The sequence below is a fragment of the Oryzias latipes genome, chromosome 19 (assembly GCF_002234675.1).
Source record: "Oryzias latipes chromosome 19, ASM223467v1".
Taxonomy (NCBI): Eukaryota; Metazoa; Chordata; class Actinopteri; order Beloniformes; family Adrianichthyidae; genus Oryzias; species Oryzias latipes.
The window spans coordinates 20,907,755-20,922,259 of NC_019877.2; the positions used below are offsets into that span (position 1 = coordinate 20,907,755).

The window sequence follows — 14,505 nt, forward strand, 5'->3', positions numbered from 1 at the left end:
CAATTACTAACTCTAGAACGAGACCAGTCTATTTGGGGATTATGTAAACGCAGCCAGGAATACCCCAAGATAATCAGAGTTTGGGGTGAGTTGGTAACGTACAACTGGTGGTATTCACGGTGATTACCGGATGAAATTAACTGAATGGGTTCTGTACGAAGAGTGATTTTGGAAAGTAATTTCCCTCCCAAACCGGCAGCCTTAACGGGGGTATCCAAAGATTCAACAGGAAGACCTAGTTGATGAACGAGACTAGAATCAATGAGGCTGTGTTCAGCACCAGAATCAATGAGAGCATAAAATTCATGGACATGATTAGGTCTTGGAAATTTGACAGGCATGAACAGAAAAGGCTTAGAGGTCTTTTCAGGCAGATCCCCTCGCGACCTGTCACTCAGCGAGGGGTTTAAACGGCTGGGACAATGAGAAACAATGTGACTGGCATCCCCACAATAAAAGCATAACCCCTCGTTGCGTCGCTTGATTCTCTCTTCGGGGGAAAGTTTGGAGTGTCCTATCTGCATGGGTTCGTCCGGGAAAGAGCTAGAGGTGTCGGCGCTAGCTGCCGTCTGTTGGGGAACCAAAAACGGATGACGTGAAACATCCGGGGGGATCCGACGAGGGATTAAGCTCCGTTCAGCCTGCCGCTCGCGGAGCCGAATATCCGAACGGAGCGCGGCGGTAACCAACTCCTCAAAATTATCTGCCTCTGGTTGAGTGCAGAGGTGATCTTTAATTTTTTCATTTAGGGATTGATAGAAAATTCCCTTGAGTGCAATGTCCGGCCAGCCTGCTTCAACTGCTAGAATGCCGAAGTCAACGATGTGATCGCTCACCGAACGGTTACGCTGCTTGAGGCTGAGTAACCGCCGGGTCGCTTCTTCCTGTTTGCGGGGTTGATCGAAAACGAGGCGAAATTCCCCGATGAATCTTTCGAAGGGGAGATGTGGGAGAGGATTAGCGGCTAAGAAAGCCTGGGCCCACTGGAGAGCCTTACTGCGGAGTGCATTGACCACCAAAGAGATTTTTTGTTGATCGGAATGATAATACCTGGGTGCTTGTTGGAAGATCAACCGGCATTGTAGTAGGAAACCGCTGCATGCTTCTACGTCACCATAGAATGGTTCTGGCTGTGACCGGATGTTTTCCTCCGGGGAAGCGGGAGTGAGGGCGATGGTGTCGCCGGAAACCGGGGACGTAGCAGCGGTGGTGGAACTAGATGCTTGGCCCGTGATCCCGGCCAGAGTTTGCGTGATGTTGTCAAGGCGGCGAAATAACTCCTGTTGGGCGGCGGACATTTGAGTAAGGGCGTCGGACTGGCGGCCGAGCAACATACCTTGTTGGGTGATGGCAAGGCGGAGCCCGTCCGGGTCAGCTGAGTCAGGAGCTTGGCTAGTTCGTTCTGTCATGGTTAGCAGGCAGAGACTGACTCAATTGCTGGAACCCGGAAGGACACAAGGCAAGCAGTGAGGTACGAGGGACAGGTTTTAATGAGGCTGCGAGGATGAAGCTGAGTCTCAGGTTTCCTGCGGTAGGCAGCGGAGATGGTTGGAGGGTCTTGGCGGCGTCAACCGTTGAAACCAGAGGAGCGACAGGAACGTGGACAGCGAGGCGTGAGCAACCACCAGAAGGGTCCAAGCCAAGTTGGGATCCTGAGACGAGGTAAGACAGACTGGATTAGCATGGAACAAGGCAAAACATGAAACTAGAATTTTACGAGGCCAGGAGATGCACCGAGGAAGTACAACGAACTAGCGTTGATTGCAGGTCCGTGGTCTCCTTAAGAACCTGCGGCCCGACGAGGATGAGGAGGTGCAGCTGGAAGCATCAGGTGTAGCTGATGAGGGGGAGGAGTCAGCCGGGGGCACCGTGACACTTGTAATATTTTGTTCTCCATATAAATATATTCTGTCAAAATTATACAAATATGAACATGCTGCAGGACAAACAACAAAGAAAGCCTGGAAATATTAATAAGAAATTATATATCAAATAATTCCATTTCTTTTGCTCTTTCATCATTTTTTAGATTTTTTTAGAGCTGGACTCCTGCTTCAAGCAGCAATAATTAGCAATAATTTCTTAATGAGTGACGTCCTGTGTGTGTCTTTGTGAAACATATCAGAGGGATTAGATCTAAAAAATAAAACTTATTGTGATTAATATGTTTAGGTCTTATAAAACATTAAAGACTAAATCTTAGAACTCATCAGTGGGATTACTCCAAAAATATTTGGCATTTCCCTAAATTTGTGCAACACCAACAGCAGAAATCCTCCAAAAAACCTCAATCCATAAAAAATGGTCTGACCCCACCACCTCTCCCCCTTCCCTTCCCTCTGACACACGCGGCTCCGTCTCTATGACGGTAGGCGCAGCTGCGGCCCAGAGTTGATTGTCAGATAGAAAAAGACTCCCAATCACCTGTTAGTGTGATTCAGCCAGCCACCGGCGAGTTGCGCTCCCCTCTCGAGTTTTTTGACTTATGTTCCAAAGACTACCACAAAGAGGTGTGGCCGCAAGCGTCTTGCAGCAGAGGGCGGTGGTCACAGGCGCATCGGGTCTGCTGTGTCGGAGCAAAGAATTGTGGGAAATAATCTCCATTGCCTGCTTTTTTCGAAATTGGGTTGAGCACGGGTGTTTGTTCTGCCTAATTCCTTTTAATGTGCCTGTTTTACGTTGTTTCACTCTGAGGTTATTATTTTTTTTTTGTTTGTTTTTTTTGCACCATAAGTGTGAAGAGCAAATAGGAGGAAGACATTCTTAAGAGTCTGATGTGTCAAACTAAAAGCATTAAGTGTCGGCTGCTGAAGCAATTTCAAATTAAAAGCTCCAAGCTTCCTCTTTGAATATAGTATGTAGCACATTATGTGTAACGCCTCAGGCACGGTAAATGCCGCCCCCTATGAAGTGCTGCCCTGGGCGACCGCCCACATCGCCCATATCAAAAACCGCCACTGCATCCCACTGCCTCAGAGGAGCAAAAAGCTTCATCAAGGACTGTTGCATCCTGGGAGGCACTACAGGTGCATCACGACTAAAGCAAACAGATTTAAAAATAGCTTCTTTCTGAGGGGAATAAACACCTTGAACTCCCACGTGTCCTGATTCCAGTCTCTGCACAAAATGTTTATTTTAGTTGCACCAGTAAATTTATTTAATTTCAATATTTGTCATGTTTCTTTGGATGCTGAAATAAATGAACAACCCCTGATATTTGTCTCTCTGTAAACAAAAACAATCAATGTTTGCGTTTAGGAAAAAAAAAAAAATCTGTTCAAAGCAAAACTCTGGCATTTCCTCATGACAACCAGCAGGTGGCAGCATTTGACCATAGTTGTAGTTAACATCACTACTGTGTTCATTTATACCAAATGATTTAGGAGAATAACTTTTATGGTGAAAATAAGGTGCATCAAAAATAATAATAGAATTTTTTTTTTGTAAATCTAAAATGAATGAAATAACTAACACGTCTAAATTCACATGAATTTATCAATCAGCTTTTGATTTCTTTGAGCACAATAGTAAATTGCGCTCAATAAAGAGCAATTAATAAAGACACACAGTGGAGGATCTTTTTAGACTCCTCCTCAAATCAAAGGATGTAATCCATTTGATCCAAATTAATTCACTTTTTTCAAAATGTTGGTGACTTAAAAATGAATTATTGCACTCAATGTCATGGTTCATGTCCATATTCTGAGCCTAAGCAGAGCTTTGTTCCTGTGTTTTTAATAACTGGACAAGATGCCGAAAACCTCAATGACGTGAAGGCTGGCCCAGGGCCATAAACAAGCTCCACCCCAAACAGAAGAACCACCAAAAAAAACAGTCATGATCAGGAGATTGCCCCCAGTCCAAAAACAAGCTCCAGGCAAAACGCAAGGACTACCATCGAAATTAAAATGCAACCACAAGGAAGCACCATTCAGTGCTTTCATGTGCCGGTCCCAAGTCCGAATAATTGCAGAGGATGTTTACAGGGAGACATTTGGTGGAACCAAATCACAAACACCAAGGATGCACTATGGTGACATCTAAAAGGATGGGTCTTAAAGACCGACCGCTTCAGGGACAGCAGACACTCCAGGAAGTTGTGGGGGGGGATTCAGTCTATCACAGACTACAAGCCTCCTCTGCAGACTGGTGAAGGCCCCACTTCTCTGTTAAATCAACAACTTCTTTGCCAACAACACACTGGAGCAACACCGTCCACCTCCTCCCAGCGACCACGTCCTGGAGCTATGCCAGGATAGTGGGAGGGGCTCCCTCATGCCACATTCAGAAAAGGGTTTGAAGTTATTCATTTTGAAGTTTAGAATTTATGTGTTACTTGTATTTTAATCCTGCAAAGGACTTCCTGTTAATTATGTTCTATTCTTTCCTTTTATATGGTGTTCACACTGGTCTGTTACTACCTGATACAAGAGCAAATTGTATCAGGTTTTTTACTTTTAGTTTTCTTTTGACTCTTCCTTTTATTATTCTTATTTGGTCAAAGTCAGTGTCCTTGTCACAGCTGAACCAAGTTACAGATATGGATATGAAGTTAAATAAAAAAAAAAGGTCCTCTGTTGGCTTTTGCTGCGTTAGTCTTTGCCTGGGGTTCAATCTGTAATCCAGAAAAAATCCTGTTGTTCATCTTCAAATGCGGTTCCAAGTCCTTCACTCGTGTCTCAGGTTTTTCAATTCTGGGCTCAAAGCCTCCTGATCTCTTCAGCTAGCTCCAGAAGCAGAGCTAGTTCAGTATGGCTTAAACTAAGCATTCTTGTGGATTCTGATTATCCTGCAGGTCCTTCGTTCTCCCCGCCACATTACATCACGACCATGAAAGACCCAGCAGGACGTGTTGGTTCCATCGCCGTTCCCCGGCCACCCGTGGGAGATGCACCCGTGAGGGTTTTTTTCACCTTGTTTAGGGATCTGTAGGTCAATATTTCGGGGCTGCCGGAACTACATGGATGTTTGATTTTCCTGGAGAGTTCTTCTTCTACCTCCAGAAATGTTAAACGCCGTTTCCCAGAATCTTTTGATGGTTCTCCCAGCGGGAATCAGCTGCTGGCCTGATGGCCGTCTGGTGGACATATTCCTGCAATATCTCTCTAGCTCCTTCAAGGATGAGCAGGAAGCTGAAGATGTTCCGGACAATCTCAAGCAGCTGATTAAACCAGCCGACCAAAGGATGAAGGATGGGACTCATGAGCAGCGTTCTCTTTCTCCAGTGTTTCCCATCGCCTGCTTCATCTGACGCTGCCATCAGAGCTGCAGCTCCTCCCCCATGCAGCCCGGATGAGGACGCATTTCATCCACGGAGAAATACTGCAGCAATGCATGGGTGGAGGGTTACGCCATTTTTGTGGTCCATTAACAGGTGCCCGTTCAATCACCAGAACTTGAGTCAGTAGTTAGTAGAAGCATCTACTTTTCTGCACCATCACGGCCACGTTTGACCCTCCTGCTGGCGTTGGATGAGCAACAGGTTTACATCAGTTTTCCACAAGCAAACTGTCTTCCCAGCAAACTCAGCAAAAGTCAGACTTTTACTCTGAAAGGATCATCCAGGAAAACTCACCACTTTATTGGAACATTCATGGAGATTTCCAAAAAGTTTCAAGATAAACAGTAGTAGAATAATATGTTAAACATTTGTTAATTTGTTATTTTTTGGGAGTTTCTTCCTCATTTGATAAATCCATTTCACCACCTGCCAGAAAGATAGAAATAAGAACATTAGTGAAGATTCTGACCTTTGCTCACCTTCAGCGATCCCAGTAGGTAAATACATTCTGAAAAGCAACACTTTAACCCTTGTGCTATCCTATGACCCCACCCTTACTTTGATTGGGGCTTGGGGTTTTATTTGACCAGGATTTATCATTTAAGGCTCATATATCTCAGGCGTGTAGAACTGCCTTTTTTCACCTGCAGAATATTGCTAAGATCAGAAATATACTTTCTATGAGTGATGCTGAAAAACTCATCCATGCATTTGTTACGTCGAGGCTGGATTACTGTAACTCCTTGTTAGCAGCGTGTCCTAAGAGTTCCTTAAGAAGTCTCCAGCTTGTTCAGAACGCAGCAGCTAGATTGTTAGCTGGAACTAGCAGAAGAGATCACATCACTCCTGTGTTAGTTTCACTCCATTGGCTCCCAGTTGATTCTAGAATCAAGTTCAAGATCCTCCTGTTAACCTATAAGGCCTTACATGGAATGGCCCCGTCCTATATTAAGGACCTCATAGTCCCTTACCATCCAATGAGAACACTTCTCGTGCGATTCATGTATTGTCCCTCTTTTCCTCTCCCCTCCTGGGGAGTGGGAGTGCTTCCAGACTCCAGTTGGCTCATCCGTGCTCCAGTTCCTGACCGTCTACCTCGCCTTTGCTCCTGCTCCTACACCTGGCTGTGGATCCTGCCTCTGGCTCATCTCTGGCTCGTCTCTGCTCTGTACCTGACCGAGTACCTCGTCTCTGCTCCTGCTCCTACACCTGGCTGTGGATCCTGCCTCTGGCTCGACTCGCGCCTTTGACTGTCCCCACAACCACGGCTGGATGAAGCTCGTCTGCTGGACTTTTATATATATATATATATATATATATATATATATATATATATATGTAGTTGTAGATTTAGATAAGTTAATTCTTCTCTAAGAGTTCTGGTAAATCGCCTGTCCGTCCTGGGGGAGGATCCCTCCTTCATGTGGGCACCCCTGAGGTTTCTTTCTTTTTTCCGGAATCCGTTTTTTTTGGGAGTTTTTCCTTACCGTGAAGGGGGGGTCTAAGGGCAGGGATGCCAGTATAGCATAGTCAGTTTGTTAGTTCATTTTAGTATTTTCCTATTGAACTCTTTTTATTCTTGATTCTTTTGAGTTCATGTTTTACTTCGAAGCCCATCGAGACGACTGTTGTTGTGATTTTGGGCTATACAAATAAAATTGAATTGAATTGAATTGAATTGATGTGTTATTCCCACCATGACAAAGGTGGATAAAGGTGGAGAGGATTTCATGTAATCCATGGACCCCAGTGAAGATCACAAATCATTGAAGAAAAAAGGTTCAGAGCACTGTCTAGTCGGTCTAGATGAGGTCCTAGGATAGCACAAGGGTTAAAGCACAACCACTAATCTTTATGGATTATGGATAGTGAAGAGGCTTAACTTAAGAGTTTATCCAACATTACATTGCTAATTTTCTTTTGTTCCAATTAGATTTACAAATGACTTCTGTGGCTTTTAAATGAAACGTGACGTGATATATATATATATATTTTTTTAGATTAAACGTTTGCAGATACATTGACTGACATTTCAGTTTATGATCAGCTGCAGTTGACAGAAAACATGATAAACAGTATTGTTTGGGAACCTGCTTTGGAAAGGAACACTGAGATGTATTCACCTCAATCAGAGCGGCGTCAGGACTCCATCCTGTCAGGTAAGTGATTCACCGGGGAAACCACCGGGGGGCGCCTGTCTCATCCCACTCATCATCAGAAAAGTTCTGTAAAGAAGAACAGAAGGAAATGAAAAAAAAATAAATCCCCATCCTGACATGTCTTAGCTTCTCCAAAACTTCAGAGTGCACTGAATCCCTTTTAGGGTCACTGGGTTGTAGGAGTGTTCCAACCACCTTTGGGCAAAGGTGGGGTTCACCCTGGAAAGGTTCGCACACACATACATTCAAACCTAGGGACAAGTTAGAATCATCTAATGTTTTTGAATGATGGGAGGAAACTGGAGTTCCCAGAGAAAACCCACACATGCATGAGCAGAACATGCAAACTCCACACAGAAAGGTCCCCGGTGGGACTTGATCCAGGGCTTTCTTACTGTGAGGCATGAGTGCTAATGGCACAGGGCAGAACGCTTCTTCAATTAATACAATTATAAAAAGAAAAATGTATAATCAGTTTCAATCAAACTGCACGTGTCTTCATGGAATCATTCTAATTTGAAATACCTGCTGAAACTGCTGGAACTCTCCGTGCTGCTCACAGCCGAAGTCAAACACAAACTTCCCTGGTCCGTCGGGCTACAAGACAAGAAACTCTTCAGAGTAAGATGTTTGCTGCCACCATGAGACAGTTCACAGAAACCACTACTGACACCCACTCAGAACAGCTTGTTTCTGTCCTGTTCTTTCCTTTCCTGTCAGTCAAGAACAGGAAACTGAGGCTACAATTCACACAGACTCACCAAAACTGCACAATAGAAGATTGAAAAAAGTTCCCTGGTCTGATGAGTCTTCCTTTCTGCTGCAACATTCAGATGGTAGGCTCAGAATTTGGCATCAACAATATGAAAGGATGGATCATCCTGCCTTGAATTAGGCTGGTGGGGGTGGTGGTGTCATGGTGTGGGGGATGTTTTCTTGACACACTTTGGCTCCCTTAGTACCAATTGAGCATGGTTCTAATGCCACAGCCTACCTGAGTGTTGTTGCTGACCATGTCCATCCCTTTCTGACCACAGTGTCCCATCTTCTGATGGCTCCTTCCAGCAGGAAAAGGCGCCATGTCATAAAGCTGGAATCAGGTTTCTAGAGCATTGCGATGAGTTCTCTGGACTCAAGCGGCCTCCATTGTCACCAGATCTCAACCCAATGGGACGTGGTGGAATGGGAGATTGGCATCATGGATGTGCAGCCAACAAATCTGCAGCAACTCTGTGACGCTGTCATGTCAGTATTGACCAAACTCTCTAAAGGAATGTTTTCACTATCTTCTTAAATCAATGTCACCAAGGATTAAGAAAGTTCTGAAGACAAAACGGGTACTAGTAAGATGTACCCAAAAAAGTGTCCGGCAGGTGTTTTTACATGGTATGTAAGTTTTTGAAGAAATCTCACAGTAATTTGTTGATTTGTTACAGAATTTCATTTCTTTTTGATGTTTCTGGGACATTTTTCCTCTGTTTTCTATATGACTGTTAAAAAAATCGGAGAAGAATTAAGACAAAGACTATTGTCCCGTTGTCCTGTAGTTTTCATGTTTCTTCATCAAATTGTCTGTGTAAAAACATTAAAATGCACTTAAACTAAATGTACAAGTTTGTCTAACAGATTCCTAACCTTAAATTACCCTGTAAATGAACCAATTGGTAAAGTGTAGTCCAGAACATCAAAACCTTCAACTGAGTAACCATTATAACCATTTGAGCCACATTATTCCACCGCTGAAACTAAAATAAGTGTTTTGTTTTTCCCCTCTCTAATTCTTTCATCCAGGTGGCCGTGGTGAAGCAGTTGGGCAGTAAGAAAGATTGCAGGTTCGATTCTCGCCTTGCCCAAGCATTTGTTGACACTGAACCCCACCTTTACTCTTCTGAAAGGCTGGCGCGAGTGTTTGGCAGCGGAGCCGCCATCGGTGTGCGAATGGGACTGTGACTGTAAAGCGCTTTGGGCCTTTGAGGACGGTAGAAGACCGCTATACAAGTACACACCATTTACCATTTGAAATGATTGAACAACATTGAAATGTCCCTTATTGAATATGAACCTATTCCTGTTGTAGACTTCAGAGAAAGATGTTAAAGTCCCACAGAAATTCACCTCTGAGTTGTGGGTGGGACTGTTGTCGCTGAGCAACTTTAACCCCCCGCAGTGCCTGAAAGCTCTCTGTTTACATGCTCTGCCAGTAGCTTACAGCCCCTCACACCCCTAACCTAACATTACGGGTGCAACAAAAATGGCGAGCACCATTGGAGCTACAGTATACTGTACACCCATACAGTTGTAATCCAGATTCCAGCTCAAACAAGTAAAACAAAGATGTTGACGGATCTGTTTCTCTGCAAATGGATGCATCAGAATGGAGAGGAGCAAAGAGCTTTTGGCTCACCCGGCATATTTTCTATGTCAATTTTTCTGTGGCAATTTTAAACTTAATTGTCTTTATATGTGTCCTCCACTGTCAGAAAAATGACTTTATTAATCAGAGTGGCTCTTTAACGAGGAGGTGTCTCCGTCTGGATCAGCTAGAAGTACAGGTGTACATGTGAACACAGCCGTTGAGTAAATGGAGTCTTACCTTGTTATTGAAAAAGTTGCCTTGATACTTGTGGTTAGCATGGATGTACTCTCCAGCTGACTGCATGTTGCCATTCACCCAGGAACCAACGTACTTTGACCCAGTGAGGTGGTAATGGTACACCCCCTGACCATGCCTGGTGAACAAATACAAACAATCACCTGAGCTCAGTTTACACCGATGGACTTTTGTTTTCTGACAGAAATGTGGTAACCAGACAGATGAGGCCCTACTAAAGTACAGCACGTCTGTGGTTACGTTTTCACAGCTTAAAGGGCAGATCTTCCAATCTGGCAACAGTTTGAATTTCCAGAAATCACAGCTAAAAACAACAACCTGTAATCAGCAGGTACAGCATACCTGAAGTGGTTCAGCCACTCTCCCTCGTAGGTGTCCCCGTTGCTGTAGGTATACACCCCTCGGCCTTGTCTCAGGTCGTTGACCCATGAGCCTGCACTCCAAAACACACAACAGTAGTGGGAGGAGTCTAGACTGTTTTGATCACCATGGAAACAGTCTGATGAGATGAGAAATGAAAAAACCAGGCTGAACCTAAATCAAGTCAAGGTTCTGCAGATTTGGTTTAGTCCTTTGGATCACATGAATAAAAAATCAGTCCATTTTAATGGAAAATATCGTGGATGGGTGTGGTAATGAGGTAGGGCGGTCGACCCCTGATCAAAAGATTGCAGGTTTGGTTTCTGCCCTGCTACCCCATGTGTCGAAGTGCCCTTGGGCAAGAGACTGAACCCCACATTGCTCCTGGTGGTTTTAGGTTGGCGCCAGTGTTCGGCAGAGGAGGCGCCACAGTGAGTAAATCTGTGTGTGAATGTAAAGCACTTTAGTCCTTCAAGGAAGGTAGTAAAGCGCTACATAAGTATTTGTCATTTACCGTTTAACCATACTTATTTAGCACTTTTCTACCTTCATTGAAGGCCTAAAGTGCTATATAGTCACAGTCCCATTCACCCATGCACACACTGATGGTACCAGCCTCAACCACCAGGAGCAATGAGGGGTTCAGTGTCTTGCCCAAGGACACTTCAACACATGGGTGGCGAAGCTGGGATCTTTTGATTGCAGGTCAACCACTCTACCACTGCAACACGGCCGCCCCTGATGTGGCGAAGAAAACGCAGTAACAGTTTTGTGAGTGGACTGGTTCTGGCCTCAGCATTTCCTCTTTTTCTCACATTCTATGAAAAACTTGACTATTTCCACACCAAACCATCAAAGGTGCCCTCCACAACTGTTTGTTTGATCCCTTGGTGAATTGTTGAGTCTGAACTCCATTGATGATGGTTTTTATTGTCCACTTGCATTTGATAATTTCTTAATCAGTCCAGAGCAGTTTAATCTAACACTGATGAGATCTGACTAAGTTCAATTTCACAGATCAAGAGCGGTTAACCTTAACACCATATTACTTTTAACTGGCTCTCACCTAATACTGTAAACTCTTTCATTCAGGCTTTTATTTTTATTCTTTCCCTTGCATTTTGTGTTGACTTTATGTCCTGTCAGTCCTTTCGTATGTTCATTTTTTAAATTCCACAGATATTTCCTGTCATTTTCCACCTCACTAAGGGGTTTTCTTGTCAAAAGGTTTTTATTTACAGAAGCCAATCAGGTTAGCGGTTTGGCTTAGAGTCGTCTCTGGTGACTCAGCCGCCATAACCCAATCAAAACGCCATCTCCTCCTTGTTTTCTTTTTCTATAAGGCCTTTCCTTATAGCCCCATTTTATGAAGATAAAACTCTGACAAAAGCTCCATCACAGAAGATCCATGCCACCACACCTATGGACTCTGAAGCAGCTTCTTCTCAAAGACAGTGTGAGCATTGAGAAACGACTTTAAGAAAACTTATTGCATTTGATTGATCATTTTTTATGATCAATTGTTTTTTAAAGCTGGATAAACAGATGACCTATTATCATTCTTTAAGTGCTTACATGAAAACAGGTTTTACCTTCATATTTGGAGCCGTCTGGATAGTAGAAGGTGCCCTGTCCATGTTTCAAGTTCTTGAAATATTCTCCCACGTAAACTGCCCCGTTCTTGAAGCGATACGTCCCCTGGTGGATGAAAACAGCCATACGTGGTTACAGTCCCTTAAATCGGGGGTGTCAAACCTAGAACTTTCCATGGAAATTCCTAAAACGTTTCCTTATGGAGAACAAGCAAACAATTCCCAATCCTCAGGGTCGAAGGAAAGTGTTCACCAGTAAGACACAACTCCTGTGTGATGAGCGGTCGGGCGGACTTTCAAAGCGCTAATATGTCAGTGCATTCTGGGATTTGTAGTGCACTAGTGGCACTCGTGGGCCTACTCTACTAGTGATCAGTCCGTCCAAGAATCTATAGGTTATTGTTGCCTACAGTATATGCAGCTGCTATTACCATTGGGTGTAAAATTGATTATAAAAGTGTTAGTATTCCTACAAAATACTTTAAAATTCATATCAATAACATGAATACATTACAGTAACATCCCTGTGCTTTCATACTGCATGTTTAATTAATGAGAATCATTTCTAAAGAAATGTCAAAAATGTTGATGTTAAAAGTACATTGAAGTGTCTTTTTTGAAGGTCAGGTTGAAGCGCATCCTGTTCTGGTTTTTAGACATTTTAACAGAAGTTGTATTCAGTAGTAAACCTGCTGTCGGCTACTTTTCTATATATTCAGCTGGTCTTTTTAAGAAAACAGCTGCTATCTTGTGATTCTGTGTTTATAAGTTGCTTTTAAAAAAACAAACACACTAACTAATAGTCAATCCCCTTCATAGATTTAGGGTTTTTCTCCTTAAAAATCTAAACAAAACTTTTCAAAATAGTAATACATGTTTCATAAGTTACTGAATTTGAGAACAGATATATCTACTAACACTTTTTTCTCAGTTTGATTTCTTGATAAAAGATATTCCACTTTATAGACTCTGTGGTTCTAAAAAAAAACAATACATCTTTCTTTATTTTTCATCCTTAAATGTCTGCATCTATTTCTTTACTGAATGAATCCGTCGTATTTGGCTTATTCTGTACCTGAATGCAGTCAGACAGCTCTGAATAAGACATGTTTTAACTCTTCGTGCCTGATATTATTTCTAATGATATAAAGATATTAAGGTGATGTTAAAGTGGGTGGAGTCCTAGATTTATTGGTATGTTGTGAATTGAAGGGGTTATGATTTCACGTTGCGTACTATGAAACTAAAGTGGAGCAGCCAAAATGACTAGTTTATTCTACCAAATAGAAAATAAACCAATAGTTACTACAACTCTGTTTGATGGCAGACAGTACATACTTTTATTATGGTGTACAGTTTGACTTTTTAAGACAGGAGTCAATAGAAAAGGGGTTTTCCTCTGAAACCATCCTCTAGTGGTAATTAGAAGAACTGCAACATTTATTTATTCATTGTTGTTGTTCTTTATTTATTTACTTTTGCTTTACTTTAAATTTGAAAAGAAATGTGGAGCTTAGCTTGTCAAAATCACCAAGACGGTTTCTTCTCAAAGACATCCCACCCCCCACCCCCCAGCCATTTAATGTATTTGGAATCCATTCTGACCCAAATCATTTTTTTTTTTTAAACACTTGAAACTAGTCATAAGAAATCAGAAAGCATAGGTGGGCCCCCCACCTGCCCGTGCCTCTCTCCGTGCTCGTAGCGGCCCTGGTAGATGTCTCCGTTGGGCAGGACGCTCCTGCCCACGCCGTGCCTCTGTCCCGCATCGTTCCTGTCGCCCTCATAATTCTGTCCTCAAAGAAACAGCAAAAACGGGAAAGCTGTCAGCCGGAAGTCGAACCTCTCGGTTCCGTGTGGTCTTCCTCTTACCGCGAGCTTACTGAGTTCTTCGTTCAGATCTTCGGAACCAGAGAACGACATATTTTACACCTTTTAACTTTATTCTAACATTAACAGACTGCCGTTGCGCGTGCGTATGTCGCTTGTCCGTTGCCGTGACGACAACCCTGGCGCGCGCTTCCGGGGATGCCAGGTTTGGCAGATTTCCGCACAGATGAGGTCTGTTTTTGATCTTGTGGGGTATTTTTCCTCAAATGTACCAGAAAAAATAGGAAAAAGACAATGAAGGCGTTTTTTATTTTAATAATCATTCTTGTAGCTATCTTTTTATTTTTTTATGACTATGATGATGACTAATTACTCCTCATAGACCATGTTGATTTATATTTTAACGGTGTTTGTCGTCTAAGTGGATTAAGTAGATAGACAGTAATTATGAATTAATTTATGTTGATTGATTTAACTCTCCTTCAAATTACAGGAACATTTGATGGATCCAGTCACAAAGATTCACTTCTGATCCAAATCAATAACTTTGCTGAAATGTCTGAGTTATTGCTCTTCAGTCTTACACCTTGCAAGCAGAGGCGGTCCTGGCTAGTTTAACGACCTCTACTCTTCTTCTGTTTCTAAACTGGGTGCCTGATGTTTCCTTTTAAC

General features: G+C 43.0%; 1 protein-coding gene across 1 annotated transcript; it reads right to left on the reverse strand.

The window, feature by feature from the left end:
* Positions 1 to 5,560: 5,560 nt before the first annotated feature.
* rsph1 (radial spoke head 1 homolog) lies at positions 5,561 to 14,014 on the reverse strand. Its single transcript, XM_023949735.1, has 8 exons — positions 13,876 to 14,014; positions 13,681 to 13,794; positions 12,004 to 12,109; positions 10,394 to 10,484; positions 10,034 to 10,169; positions 7,966 to 8,037; positions 7,405 to 7,506; positions 5,561 to 5,707 (listed from the first exon to the last, which is right to left on the reverse strand). The coding sequence occupies exons 1-7, from the start codon at positions 13,924 to 13,926 to the stop codon at positions 7,450 to 7,452; spliced, it is 627 nt and encodes a 208-aa protein (XP_023805503.1). The 5' UTR covers positions 13,927 to 14,014; the 3' UTR covers positions 5,561 to 5,707; positions 7,405 to 7,449.
* Positions 14,015 to 14,505: the final 491 nt, after the last annotated feature.